At 39.1% G+C, this 14,195-nt stretch overlaps 1 protein-coding gene across 18 annotated transcripts in view; it reads left to right on the top strand.

Annotated features, from left to right (window-relative positions):
* BNC2 (basonuclin zinc finger protein 2) overlaps positions 1 to 10,065 on the top strand; it is a 414,875-nt gene extending 404,810 nt beyond the window's left edge. For 14 of the 18 annotated variants that reach the window (XM_087444633.1, XM_087444632.1, XM_087444626.1 and 11 more), the window contains one exon: positions 6,822 to 10,065. In XM_087444633.1, the coding sequence (XP_087300759.1) occupies positions 6,822 to 7,482 (661 nt within the window). In that variant the 3' untranslated portion in view covers positions 7,483 to 10,065. Of the gene's footprint in view, positions 1 to 5,242; positions 5,277 to 6,821 lie in introns of all 18 variants that reach the window. The other 4 variants (XM_087444638.1, XM_087444637.1, XM_087444628.1 and 1 more) reach the window with 3 other exon arrangements.
* The last annotated feature ends 4,130 nt before the right edge of the window (positions 10,066 to 14,195 follow it).

Below are 14,195 nucleotides of genomic sequence, written 5' to 3'. Positions count from 1 at the left end.
TTGTTCATGTATCTTAAGTAGTTTCATTTTCAACATGGAATTCTAGGTAAAGTCGTAACTGAGTAATAATATTGTCTACACAATTCTGTCTGCTCCCTTGGGGAACTCATACATCCCTAGTGTTATCTGTTTAAAAGATCATAAACTGACCATTTTAATGATATAAAACATTCTTGAATAGTCTTAGGAAGTATTTCCTTTGAAAAAGATCTCAGAAAGAAATTGGTGTTCCATGTTGTACACATTAGAAAAGAAAGCTTACTTTTAAAATGGCAGAAAAATGTGAATATCAAGAGAAAAATGCATTTTTATTATTTTGGAAATACGTCTTCTAAACTCTATGTAAGTCAGACTATAAAACAAGGGATGGAAGACTTGACGGTTAGTTCATCCAGGATAAATATAAAACTCAAAATTATAGCTCAGATTTATTTAAATCCTTAGAAGATGCCAGGGTTCATGGCTTTGCTTTTTCATACCCAACAATAGTAGTAAACTGAGCCACCATATGAGCTGCCTGGTTGAGAACATTTCCAAATGCTGTGAAAACAATCCTATTCACAGTGTAACACTCGTCCCACATTTCAAGGCAACAGGTACCTATTGAATAATCAGCACCCTTGAGAAGCCCTGATGTGTCACATACAACTCAAAAGTAAAATGGTTAGGGAACATTGGAACTGTCGGATATCAATTCTGCACTTAACCTGAGCATCCAGCATACACATTTTCCATCTACCAATCTGCCTTCCCAAATGCCATTACTACATTAACATTTTTTATGCATTCCACAGCAATGACAAATTGTTTTCTAACTGTAGCGCCAGATTTAGTATGCGAAAGACACGTTTGCCCCTGCCAACAAACCAATAATTCTCACTAACATCTTCCGAGTTACAACATTTATAAAGTTGCAAAGCGGAGTAAACAAACCATCTGTTTGGCTTTTCCATATATGTCATGCTTTCTTATTAGCATATTACGATTCATTTAGTAAACAAATTTGGTGATTTCGTTCACGTCAAAGTTAGGTCGGAAGCTTGACAATGATTAACATTCCTGGGACAGGCACATTAATACATTGCTTCCTCGGCAAAGTTAAATGGCTTCTCAGGAGAGTTGGCCCTTGTTGACAAGATGAGACTGTCAATTTTGTTTGCCTGCCACATTAGGGGCTGTAAGGGGATGGCAGGCTCTGAGAGAGGGGAGTCATGTAGGCAGCATAATTCACTGTGAATTGAGAAAAGAAGTCTAATTCTGATAAATGGTCAACCCCAATACATCCTACCTGTTATTACAACAGACGTGCCGTATCTGGGCAGTAAATTAGCTAAACCCCTGAAAAGTGTGGTAGGAGCTTATCTTCAAGTGAATAATTTGAATGTAGAGGAAACTGTCTGCGTGACCAGTATGGATGATTTGTTTTATATTGAAAGGGATTGAAGTGACTGAATTTCATACTTTGAATTTGCAAGAATTTGCTTAGCTTTGATTTCTTGAGTTTAATATGTACTTCTTTACTTTTTGGTTTTTTGAGCATTGTTCACTAGAATTTTACACTGAATTTTTTTCCTGAGCGAGGGGTGGTTTTCAGATCTTCTAGAGAGAATCTTTAGATAAGAGCCTATAAAACAAGTACTAGTTTTGCAGAAATGTACTATACTATCAAAAATGTCATTTAATTCACAGGGCTGTAAGCATCCTACCATTAATAAATGATAATACCAAAATTTTGAGGAGTTAAGGACAACAGATAGTGTTATAGTAATCCAGATAAAGGAATTATTGAGGGGCAGAGGTTTTAATTTTTCATTCCTGTGGATTTGGATAGCAGACTAGATTTCTTTTTGGGAGTATTGTTGACTCAATATCCCACAATACACTCAACCTGACATCTAGATTTTCCCAGATTGGATATAAATTTCTCTCCCTATCCCTATGTGTGTATACATACATACATACACACACCATATCTATATGGTATCTGCAATGTATATGTCACTGTGATCATTCTGGACAATATAATTTCATACGTGTGTGTTGATGTGTTTGTGTGTGTGGGTGTGGTTGTTTGGAGTGGCAGAGGTGAGCAGAAAAACAAAGGCAAAAACTAATCCAAAATGAAGCCTCAAGTCCATTTCACCTGAGGCGTTGTAATTAATTATCAAGTGTTTTGTTTCAATTCACTAAGGTTAGAATGGCTCAAAACTGATTAAGAGTTAGATGTTGGACTTCTCATGTAACCTATAGTTTGATCCATTCTTCAGTTTCGATGCCACATTCTCATTTTCTAATTCGGTCATGAGACTTTTTCTTTTTTAAAAAAAAGTTCCTTCCCTGTATCTCAAAGCCAAAGTTAAAACCTCAAAACACTTTTCCTTTTCAATGTTTTTAATTATTTTTATGGTTAAACATTGCATCAAGTCGAACTGGGCGTTTGAACAAGTTTGGAAAGGGAGACATGAGAAAACAGAAGCCGGAGACAGAACTGACTTTCTCTCTGTAAAGGGCACTTGCACTTACTTGACTGTGTTTGATGAGTTTAGTGTCTTCTGTGGTTGCATAGCCAAGTTTTCTTTTTTTTTTAGCTGAGATGTAATTGACGTAAGTAGAGTTTCCGTTAAAGAAACAGAAAAAGAAAAAGTCAACTTTAGTCCAGTTAGATTACTTCCACTCAGCCTTTCAAAGAATGAGTCGCTTTTATGACCTGTCCTATGTAGTAACATAGGCGGACCATGTCATGCCCCAGCGACAGCACGTCCTTGCACCACACTGGTGTATTAAAAGGGTTGGAATTACCCTCTGCTGTATTAACCACTATCTTTTCTTAATTATTCCTTTACATGTTGCCAATCTTGGGATCATCGTTTTCCCTTCTACAGTGTATTTTGGAAAAGCTTCTTTAAGACTCATGCATATTATTGATTGAAGGCAAATGTACTTTTAATTATCTCCTATGTGCAAAGTATTCTACTTGATCTGCAGGAAACTTGAGGTTGAATAAGATTTAGTAGTTTGTGTTCTTGAAAGTGACCACCTTGGGGCTAAATTTTGGCCCACTCTCTTAATGAGTACAGTAGTACTCATTAAGACCAGATCCCTGTTAAGATCAGATCCTTACCCTTTCTACTTATGAACTCATCTCTCTCCATCCAAGTCATTTTTTTTCCGTAAGAGGAATTTTCCTCCTCATATCAAAGCAAGTGAAAACAGCTTTCATACTGTTTATGTTCTTGTAAAATAGAATAAGTTCTACACAGTCTAGATTTTTGTTAATGATTATTTTTCCCTCTTTTCTGGAGATAAATATTTGCAACACAAAGTCTATTTTCTGGAAAAACCATCTCTGTCTCTGGAGAACTCAAAACTGATTCCTTCATGGATTCCTCCTTCCACTTATTACATATGGCTGCATATTGCTTCCTCTACTCGGGGTCCTCCTCCTATTTCCAGCACTTTCTGGTCTTCCTCCCATTTTAGGATGCTCTTCTCTGTACATCTGGTAGTCAGTAGGTGTGAGTTCTTTCTGTGTCTCTTCCATCTTCCTTTCTTTTTACCTCTTCAGTTTTGCTGATCCAAATAAACTTCTAAGTTGCTATTAACCCTAGGTCTTTGTATCTCCTCACGAGGACAGTATTTTATGACAGTTAATGGTTTGGATTGACTGATTCCAGAGTCCAACAATAGGTCTTTGTTAAAATCAAGTGCTGCCTTTTGTCCATTCTGTGGAGGCTGGACCTAGCCTCTTGAGGGACCGGATCAGCACGCTAAAGAATTTCAGTCTGTCTTCTTTCCCTCCTTCACTTGCTTTTCCCCTTTCCACCCCAGCAATACTGTGAGTTTGTTAGAAAATCTCCAAGCCCACTATCATGAGAATGAACTAGCACACTTTCCACAGCACGCTCTTCCCATCCCCACTTCAAGTGTTTTGCATATGGCATTTAGGAGGATTATTAAACAAAAATGAAATAGATTAAGAAATGAACATAAAAGAATCAATTCTCTTGAACTGTGGTTGCATAATGGAAATCGACTACCGTGAATGAACCCGTGTACTGAAGTTATGAACAGCAGAGCTAATGCACTGCCATGAGTTCATCTTTATTATTGCATTACACCTGAATCAATTGATAAAGTAGCTTTTTTTTTTTAAAGCAAGGGATGGCACTTAATTGAATAAAAGTCAATGTAATTATATTAGCAGAGGCCAACAGTACTGCTGACAGCGGAAAAGGGACACTGTTGAACAGAGTGCCAGAGCTGGTCTTCACATTTCTGCACATCGTTTGGTTGACAGATATTGAGGGCTGGTACATCATCTAATTAGATTACAGATTTCTATTGCTGTAAGTGAGAAACGAAGAGAAACATCTCTTCCTGGTAACATATTGGTGGAGATGTGGAATTTCACAAGTCATCTTAGGAAAGATGTGTCCATCTGGGTGATCAGTGTGTCCTTTTGTCAATGTTAATTTATTCTTCCTTATTCAGTGTGTCTTGATGTGACTGCTGTGTGTCTGGCTGCTGCTTTCTCAGCAGTGAATCTGGGAAGTAGTAACTGCAAATGTGTGAGAAGCAGCACGGAGTTCTAGATTACAGTTATCACAAAATGTGTGCTTGTGAAATTAAGAAAGGGGGAGGGTGTTAAAAATAATAAACAGAAGGGTAGGATTTTGTGAGCTGCTTATGGCTGGCAGATTGTTTTATCAATGAGTAATGGTACAGAGTGTTAAGTCTATTTCCACATTCTCATAATAACTCGGGTGGTGTCATACCCACATGTCAGGGTAGAGACTTCTCGGTTGGCATTTCCTGCACTCTGCTTAGCAACCTGCACTTGGAGTCATCTGCCATCTGACACCAAGGAAACAGGGAGCCAACTGTGTCAGAGCAGGGACCATGGGGACAACTTCTGTTTATCATTCACATATCCGCACACTGTATGCATCCGTGTAGAACTCATTTATGGGTGATGATGATGCTGTGAATTTGGTTTATCTTAATTTGATGTATGATTTTTGGATTATGCAGCTGATCTGAAAATCATCAAGACAGCATATGAGATGATCGCGTATGACAGAAAATGATTTTGTGATCAGAACGTTTTAAATCCCTATTTTATTGTTGAAGTTTTTTTTTAAACCAGATGTCTAGAATGTGAATTTGTTTTCTCTCTCTCTCTCTTTCTCCCTCTCTTTCTCTCTCTGTCTCTCATTCTTGCTTTCTCTTGTGATCGATTTAGCAAAAGATTAGAAAGCTGATCTTGTTATCACCAGGTAAGCTCAGCCTTCCTAAGTGCAGTGTGGGGAGGGCCGCTGCCCTCCGCCCCTTCAATCCCGCAGCGCTATTATGGTCCTGTGTGGAAGGTGGAGAAGGCTTTCCCACCTTTCTTGTCTGTGAGGCACATACCTCTCAACCATCTCTAAGAAATTAGCCATGCTGGTCACCAAATGGAGTGACTCATTCTGGTCTTCCATCCTTTTTAATTATGATCAGGAGGTCTGTTGAACTTCATACGGGCCGTTCTGGGTCATTTCTGTTATCGCAATGACATCCTCAAGATGCAGAGCTTCTGCCATTATTGAGAAGCTTTTATGTATCTGGATATTTATTTATTGGTTTATTTTTTGGAAGGGTAGCTGTCAATTGAGGTACTTGTCAAACATGCGAGCCTTTGCAGGTGGAGAGAGGTATATGCCCAAGGGCATCTTAAAAATAAATGGGGGATGTAAATACAACGGCAATGTTTTCAGAGAGAGAATAACCTATCAGGCTTTGTAAATCATGACATCCCTATGGATGCTCTGGGACAAACCCTATCTTTTTTAATACAAGCAAAGCACTTGAGTAGAGTCAAAGTTTTGCTTGTCTAAGAAGTACGGATTCCAGTTGTTAAAGTAGAGGGACCGTATGTTGTTATTGTGCTTGATTTTTTTTTGTATTTATTGTGTGTTTTTGTTTTTTGTTGTTTAGTGTGATTTCTTTTTTTAAGGGTGGGTGGGTTTTATTTAAAAAGTCAATTTCCATTTTTCAGCTTCTGTTTTAAAGAATTAAATTTTAAAAGTTGAATTACTTGATGAAAACGTTTTCAACTCTAAAAAGCAGCAGCTTCTGAAAATCAATGTATTTTTCTATTAGATTTAGCTGAGATCCCAAATCATTCTGAGAAAAGGGATTTGTGTTAAAGACAGTCTGTAACCCTGTTTCGAATTGCTAATCTATTAAGTTAAATTTTTTTTCTACCTAAAATTGAAGTGTAGGAAGGTGAGGGGGAACATTTCATTATTTTTTGAAGTTAAATCTAAATTATCAAGACCATTTACTTTTTTTAAAAAATGGATCCTTTTTACACCTCTCAATAAAGTGTTCGCTGTAGAAAAAAGGGAGTTTGGGTTTTGTTTTTAGGTAAATTCAAATTATTCAGTTAAGACAAGCAGACAGTTTCCATTCTTTTATCCTATTTAATAAATATTCTAAAATCTCTGCTGTGAGATTCTCTGCAGCTGATGCTGTTATATAGTAAAACTAACAGAACAATCATTGAGAAAAAAGGAGCAGGGGTTTGCATCCATTCTGCCATTGAAGAATTTACTCTCTTATAAAAATTACATTAATGAAAAGCTCCCCTTACTGCTCTCCCCACCACGTATTCCCAAATCCTGAGGATGGAGGGGAATGTTTGCTTTTATAATGGTGTAATTAGCAGTGAATGTGCTTATTTGATGCCTAGTGAAAGCTGAATCAATTTTAAAATGCTCTCCTTTTTCTCACCCCTCCCCACTCCCCACACACCTCCCCCCCCTTCCCTCTTGTTTTCCTAGACACAGTGCCAACATAAATCTGCATCGTAAACTGTTGACCAAAGAACTCGATGACATGGGCCTGGACTCGTCGCAGCCCTCCCTTAGCAAGGACCTCCGGGATGAATTTTTGATGAAGATCTATGGTGCCCAGCACCCGTTGGGGCTCGATGTCAGGGAAGACGCCTCCTCTCCCGCAGGGACTGAAGACTCCCACCTGAACGGGTATGGGAGAGGTATGGCGGAGGACTACATGGTCCTTGACCTGAGCACCACTTCCAGCCTCCAGTCCAGCAGCAGCATCCATTCCTCCAGAGAATCCGACGCAGGCAGCGACGAGGGGATTCTTCTCGACGACATTGACGGGGCGAGTGACAGTGGGGAGTCAGCGCACAAGGCCGAGGCCCCTGCCCTCCCTGGCAGCCTAGGGGCTGAAGTTGCAGGATCCCTGATGTTCAACAGCTTGTCCGTGAGCAACGGTGGGATCATGTGCAACATTTGCCACAAAATGTACAGCAACAAGGGGACCCTGAGGGTGCACTACAAAACTGTGCATTTGCGAGAAATGCACAAGTGCAAAGTCCCCGGTTGCAATATGATGTTCTCCTCTGTGCGAAGCCGAAATCGGCACAGTCAGAACCCTAATCTCCACAAAAACATTCCCTTCACTTCAGTAGATTAGTCTCAGAACGGACACTACAAATGCCAGCTCTCACCAGATGGCCTACATCTTTGAACTGCCATAGTCAGTGTGTGCTTGTGTACTTGGGGGTGTGTGTGCATGTGTGTGTATACACATGTATGCCGCTGTGTCTACATATATATACACACACATACAGTTTCTTTAGATATAAAAAGACAAACACTAGGTGCTTTTGAAATTTTCTTTCTTTTTCCTTTCTAGTTTTGGGAAAAGAGTGGGATCTTTAATTTGGGAGTGAAAACAAAGTACCCTTTAAACACACATACACACACACACAAAACATGCAAGGAGCCCAAATTTTGACAGGATAATAATTCTCGGTCCTCTCCAAAGAGACAATTTGTTGTACCCATGACTATTGCCTGCAAAAAATTAAAAGGGAAAAAAAAAGAAAAAAGAAACAAAAAAGGAACTTGTAGTTGTCTTCTGTGAACTTTAAGGTTTTGAGAGACTCTTCAATTAAAGCATGGCAGATTCACCTGTAAATATTTAGCCTTGAGAGGCCAATGATGTAAAACAGTTGTATTGATGGTTGTTTAACTCTTTTGTTTAATTTTTACAGTTACATCCAGCTGTTAGATATGCAGGAAAAAAATAGTTTGCTGGCTAGCTCTATTCATTTATGTTAGCATTAATGCACATCTTTTTTTAAAAAAAACATGGTCTTGTTTTTACTACCTGCTAGATATAGTGCTAAAGAGGTGCTGGCATGCTTTACAGCACAGATCTGATTTTTTAAAATGTCCTGTACTAGTACATAAATCCAGTCATGCACTTTTTTTCATACACTACAAGGGGATGTGTAATATCCATGCTTCTTTTTTATCCTTAAACTATTGCCATACTTCAAGTAAGTGTCTTTTTAAAAAAATTCACTTGTATAAAAACGGTCTGGTCAGTATAGGGCACAAATGCCAAACAAAAGTATTAGTGTTAACACAAAACTGCCAACTTTGCACAAGTTTCCAGAAAAGAAAATACAATTAGTCACTCAACATAACCACAGGCCAATTTGTTGGCCACCAGAAAACCGCTTTAAAAAAAAAAAACACTTGGTGATTCTTTCAAGTGCCGAATGTTATTAGAATCAACATTGCATCCTTCTTGCTTATATGTTAAGTTACATAAAAGGAAAACAAAATTATGTGGTGTGAAACAGCCAAGGCATTTATTCTTTAGAGACAGGATAATATTTCAGGATACAAAGGCCCAAATTACTCACTATGGAACAAAGCTGAATACAGTGAAAGAGTTGAACACTCATTTCCAAGGACCTAACCCTCAGCCTTTCAAAAGAAAGAAAAAGCCTGAGCTGGGTTGGTCTGTTGTATGGCTGTCTAATTTGTCCCAAGTTCTGCAGTAGTACTGTTTCAGGCCTGCGTGATAGACAAAATGAAGAGGCATTGTTCACAGCAGCAGTACTTGGAAGCTTTGAACACACGTGCTGACCTTGAATTGAGCAACACTCCTTTCTGAACAGCCAGAAGAAGGGGGTTTCAAATAGGATCTCTCACTACCGAGCGTCTTGTGTTTCCCACACGATTTGTCAGAGAGAAATGAAAGCAAGCCTGAAACCAAGCAATTGAGAGTGAGAAAGAGGGGGAGACGATGCTCCAAACCTGTTTTGTTTTGTTTTGTTTTGTTTTGTTTCCGATGTTTACACATGTGGCCTGAGCTGGTTAACCACATCGGCAGTCTCTGCCACCACAGCATACTGACTAAAGGATGATATTCACTCAAGTTCAGTCTGCAGCCAGAACCATTAGTGTGTGCATTGCAGACCTGTTGTGTTGTCTTTTTTTTCTTTTTTTTAAGTGGAGGGGGAAAAAAAGAGATAAACCAGGAATATTTTGTCAAACAGTACACAGTAATTTAAAGAGAATGTATTTCTTTTCTGCATTTAATGGCCTCAGACATTTCTCTCATCGGTCTAAAAGTTAGAAATACCCCCTTTGTTTTAACCTTTCATGTCATTTCCATTTTTCATATGTTTTGTAATTATTTTTTTCTGTGTTCACATCAGCATTCACTTCCGTTAAATTTGCCAAAGGAAACTGTTAATATGTTTCTGTTGTTATTATTATTCCTGTAGGATTTATTGTACCTCACAGTATTTATTGTTTCCAAAAGTAAGCATCATTAGTTGAGGATTCAGTATTTTTATTTGTGAAAATTTCAGAAACAATAGATTCTTAAAGATAAGCTAGACATGTCTAGGAGCTTTATCTTTTCATCTCCTTCAGAAGATGCTATGGGGTTCATTTGATTCTTCATTTGTTTTGCAGTGAGGAAAGACCAAAAGTATTTGCAGTACAAAAGAAAATATATCAAACACTATGTCTGTTAAATGACAAATGTTTACGGTAAAAAAGCTGAGGAATTAGTGATAACCATTTTTGTTTTCTTGTACTTTTGAATTCCCCAAAGTCTTAATTGCCTTATTTTGGTGTTGTGTTAAATTGAATAGACAGAGATGTTTTCCTTTGTTTTATACCATATAAGACTCTGTACAGTATGTTTGTGAAAGATGGAACTAGAATAATGAAAGTTTGTTTGCAAACATTTTGGTCCTCTTAGCCTTCTCTGTGTTGCGCTGTTGCTCCATAACCAAATGATTTGATCCAAAAAGGGTGAGAAAAATCTTTTTAGTATCCCAACAAAAGGTTATGGAAACACTAGCTTTTGGAGTGTGCGTAGACTGAATCACACCTAGATTTATGAAAATAACACATTTTTGTTTCAGCCATTTTTAAAAGTTACACTCTTGGTTGAGATATTAGAACTCATCTTGTACAAAATCAATGTTTAGTCTGTTTAATTTAATGTCAACTAAAAGGTCAAAGAGCCTTAGTGAGTGAATTACATAGCTGTCAGCAGGTCACACCAGCAAATGAACAGGCTTAGAACAAATGTTTGTGACTTACCACAAACGAGGCAAATGTGGAGAGTCAGTTAGAATAAGTCCAGAAGTGAAGTAATGCCATTCTCAGAGAATTTCCCTTGCTCAGAAACACGAATGTGTTCACCTGTGTTTTGTCAGAGAAACGGCAAGGAGTCCTAAACAACTTGCCTTTTTACGTATCTCCCCTGTTTGCTACCAGTTTTGTGCCTCAAGTGCCCAAATGTTATGGTGGCCTTCTAAATGGGTCAATAATGTTTTCCAGTATAAAGCCTATTTGCTTAAAAGGACAGAGGGAGTGGATAGAAGTGGTGCTTAAAATGTAAAATCGTGAAATGTATAATGCTTCTAGTCCCAGAGTGGTGCCTGTTCTTGGGTGTGTGCCTGAGTGCAGGGTTTTGACTTAGTAACTCTAAATCTAGTTAGGATGGTGATCCCAAGACTTCTTTGCAACTGGGCAGGATAAAGAGATCTGCCTTTAATCGTTGAACCCTTCATCTTTGCCCATTCCTATCATTTATTTTTTCATAGGTGTCTCCTATTTATTGTGAAACAATTTCTAGCTGCATCCACTCTATGCTGGCTAAAAACTATCGTGATGCAGATTTTCATCCAAGCAGCTTCTTCCCATTTGATTGATTTTTAACCAGAGCTTTGTCACAGGTACCAAGTTAGGCAATATTAATGTGCATGTTCACTAGCTGATGTTGAAACGTACTATTTTGATCATTTTAAACTATGATTTTGTAAATATCGGAAAGGCTTAGCCCACTTGAAGGAATATCTGCATGCTGTGGAGGGCGCGACAAAGAGCAAGGGAAAGGATAGTGATTTGGTTTTGAAAATGTGATAAAAAGCTTGATATTCTTTGTTCTGCTGTTAATTTTATTAAAACAAAGTCAACCCAACCTAACGCATTTCAGACCTTAGTCCAGCCCCAGGTTCACCCTGATGCCTTTTAAAGGTTTAAAGGTGTTAATGTTTTCCTCCTCAACCTGACAAACATCTTTTTTTTAAAAAGTTTTTAGCACCGTGGTGCTGCTGTCCTTATACTGTGATTCCTTTAGTCATGAATTTCCAGGCCCTTCCAGTAAAAAGACAAAGGCACTTAACTGGTTAACAGCCCCATTGGTATATACATTGCTCTAAAAAAAAAAAAAAAAAGGCTTTGAATAGATCAAGAATGGGCTGTTCCAGGGGCGTTCCCCTCATTTTACTGAGAAACCCTGCACTAGGTTCCCACCAAATAAAACATGACCTTCTGTTCCCCTTCCTCAGTACACACCCCTACATGTGCCAAGCAAATGAGAATGGGGGCCCTTCACAATTAGAACGTAAAGAAGCCAGTAACCAGAGGAGATGGACATGCTGCTAACTGCCAACAGTTGACCTGACTAATCCTAACTTGTACTTGGTCTGTTAGTATTGGGTTAGATTGACAAGCAGAGTAAATAAAATTCCGCTGTCATAAGACGCGCTACATCTGCTATCATAACGGAACAAATCATCCGGAAGAAACTTACTTTCATCCTATGGACACACTCATTTTCTTAAGAACTTGTTTTTCAAATTATGACAAATTTCATTTTTTAAAAGAAATCACTTATAGTCCCCCAAATGTGGAATATTGAGAGGATTTTGCTTTTTCCTCTCATTCTTTGTTTTTTTAATGGGAGGCTCTAAATGAGTTAGGAGGGCAATGAAAGGCAGGTGCCTGAAAGACTGGCGAGAATCACAGTTTTTTAAAGTGGAGTAAGGGATCCTAAGTAGAAGAATGGTTCCTGCCCTGGTTTGGGGGTAGCCAGAAAAGAAAACAGTGAATGCACCGGAAGTGTGTGTTTGAGAGAAACAGCTGGTACAACTCAGCCTAGCAGTGGGTGAGAGCATCTCAATGCATGCCCTGCAGAGCTCCCCATGACTGGCATGTCATGGAACCCCAGTCAGAGGAGGGAGGCAAGGGCAGCTGCGTCGAAGAGCTGAAGTTCCCTATGGGTCAGGAGAGCGAACGAGTCAGTTGGGGGTGTTTTTTCTTTTCTTTTTTTGGAGTGGGAAGTGATGCTGGAGTCCCTTAGGGAGCAAAAAGATGTGATGGGTCACCTAGGTTATAGAAAAGGCCAGTGGTCAAACCAAGCTCTAATTGTGGCGAGTGGGGTAGGAGTGAGTGGCAGCCAGCATGGATCTGTCCTTTCTCCGTCATTACTTTTGCTCACCCTCGTAGCTGGGATTGTCGTGCTACTTGGCTAAAGGTCTCTTGATCAAAATGTGAGCTCACTCACCTTCCTATGAAGCGTAAAAGTAACTTTTCTGTTTTCCTCTTTTCCCTCGGAGCTAAACCACGTATGGTAGTCTTGGTCGTGTTAGTATTAAGGCCACATCTGATCTGTCCCAGACTCATTTCCATATTTCCTACAATTGGAGAGTTGCTCACGGTAAATGGTAATTTTCAGTGACTATCACGTGAATTCGGCTGTAAAATTGAATTGATCTATCATCACTCTTACCCAAACACCCATCCTTCCTTGTGTCCTTCCGTTGTCCTCATTCTTCCCACGTCTTGCACAAAATGATGTTTCTGGTCATGTGGCAATAACTGGACAACAAATGCTGTCTTTTTGGCATTTGTTGAAAAATCCAAATGCCCAATAACAGGGTTAAAGAAAACCTAAGCATTTTTACAAGTACACTGAATTGGATCAGCCTTATTGTTCGTTATAATGCTATATATATTTTTGAAGCAACATATTATAGTTGTCGTAAAACTATCTTTATTCTTCTCCTCTAAAGTGTTGTTGTAAAATCATTTGACCTTTACCGGAAAAAAAAATCTTTTTTATATAGAGTATCAAGACAAGGCTCAGTTTGTAACAAATAGTGGACCCCATTACAGAAGAGGAAAGGGAAAAGCCGAGGCTGAGCAGCGAGAAGCTTCAGTTCAATTTCACCTCATATCTTTCTAATAACTTACTTGTCACTTTATTACCTTCCAGTAATGTGAACGCTGCTGACAAGACTGTCACATAACAGCAGACAACACCCTCTCTGCTTCAGCCCCAGCTCTCCTGGCTACTTATTGCCCTGGCCCTGAAGGGACACAAACTAATAGTGTGCTTTCCAGTTCAGCACTTGGCCATCAAATATAAAAGGATGCGTAATTGCCTGTTTATCCCTTGTGAAGGGGAAATTGAGTACAAGGGCCAGGCTTTCCCACTGAGTTCCCTGATGCACACACATGTTCGCAGTCCATCTCTCTCTCTCTGTCTCACTCTTCTTCCCCTCGGCCTTCCTCCTCTTCCTCCCCTCCCAACACACAAGCACAAACACGCACCTACTAAATTGTGTCTTTGGCAAGCCCAAGGCTGCCTCTAGGTGCCCTCTCCAGCTATTAAGTGGACGGTACCAAGATGACTTCTTAAATAAAGGGTCAGTAGAGAGATGCTGGCTGTGACGGCGTTCTTTGCATCTTTGGAAACATATACTGCAATTCCACGCCCATCCGTTTTGGGAGTACTGGGTGTGGCGCCATCATTAGAGCAAAATTTCCCACAAGGCAGAGGCAAAAGCAGGATTAGATTGCCTTATGTTCTGTAAGGAAAGCATTTATACATTTTTTTCCCCCTTCAAAAAGTGCACGTGTTGTAAACAAACTAGTTGTGCGTGGTGATAAAAAAGTTTTCTTTTAACTTTGGCATCCAACCATTGGTCTAAATGTACACATGTATCTTGCAATGACAACCTCTAAATCCATAGTGTAACATGACAGATTAACCTTTATTTTGTTAAACTGGTCTGCCAA

The sequence above is a fragment of the Ceratotherium simum genome, chromosome 20 (assembly GCF_057802395.1).
Source record: "Ceratotherium simum simum isolate JZ-2026a chromosome 20, ASM5780239v1, whole genome shotgun sequence".
Taxonomy (NCBI): domain Eukaryota; kingdom Metazoa; phylum Chordata; class Mammalia; order Perissodactyla; family Rhinocerotidae; genus Ceratotherium; species Ceratotherium simum.
Note: the sequence above shows the minus strand (reverse complement) of the source record. Positions and strands in the feature narration are given on the sequence as shown.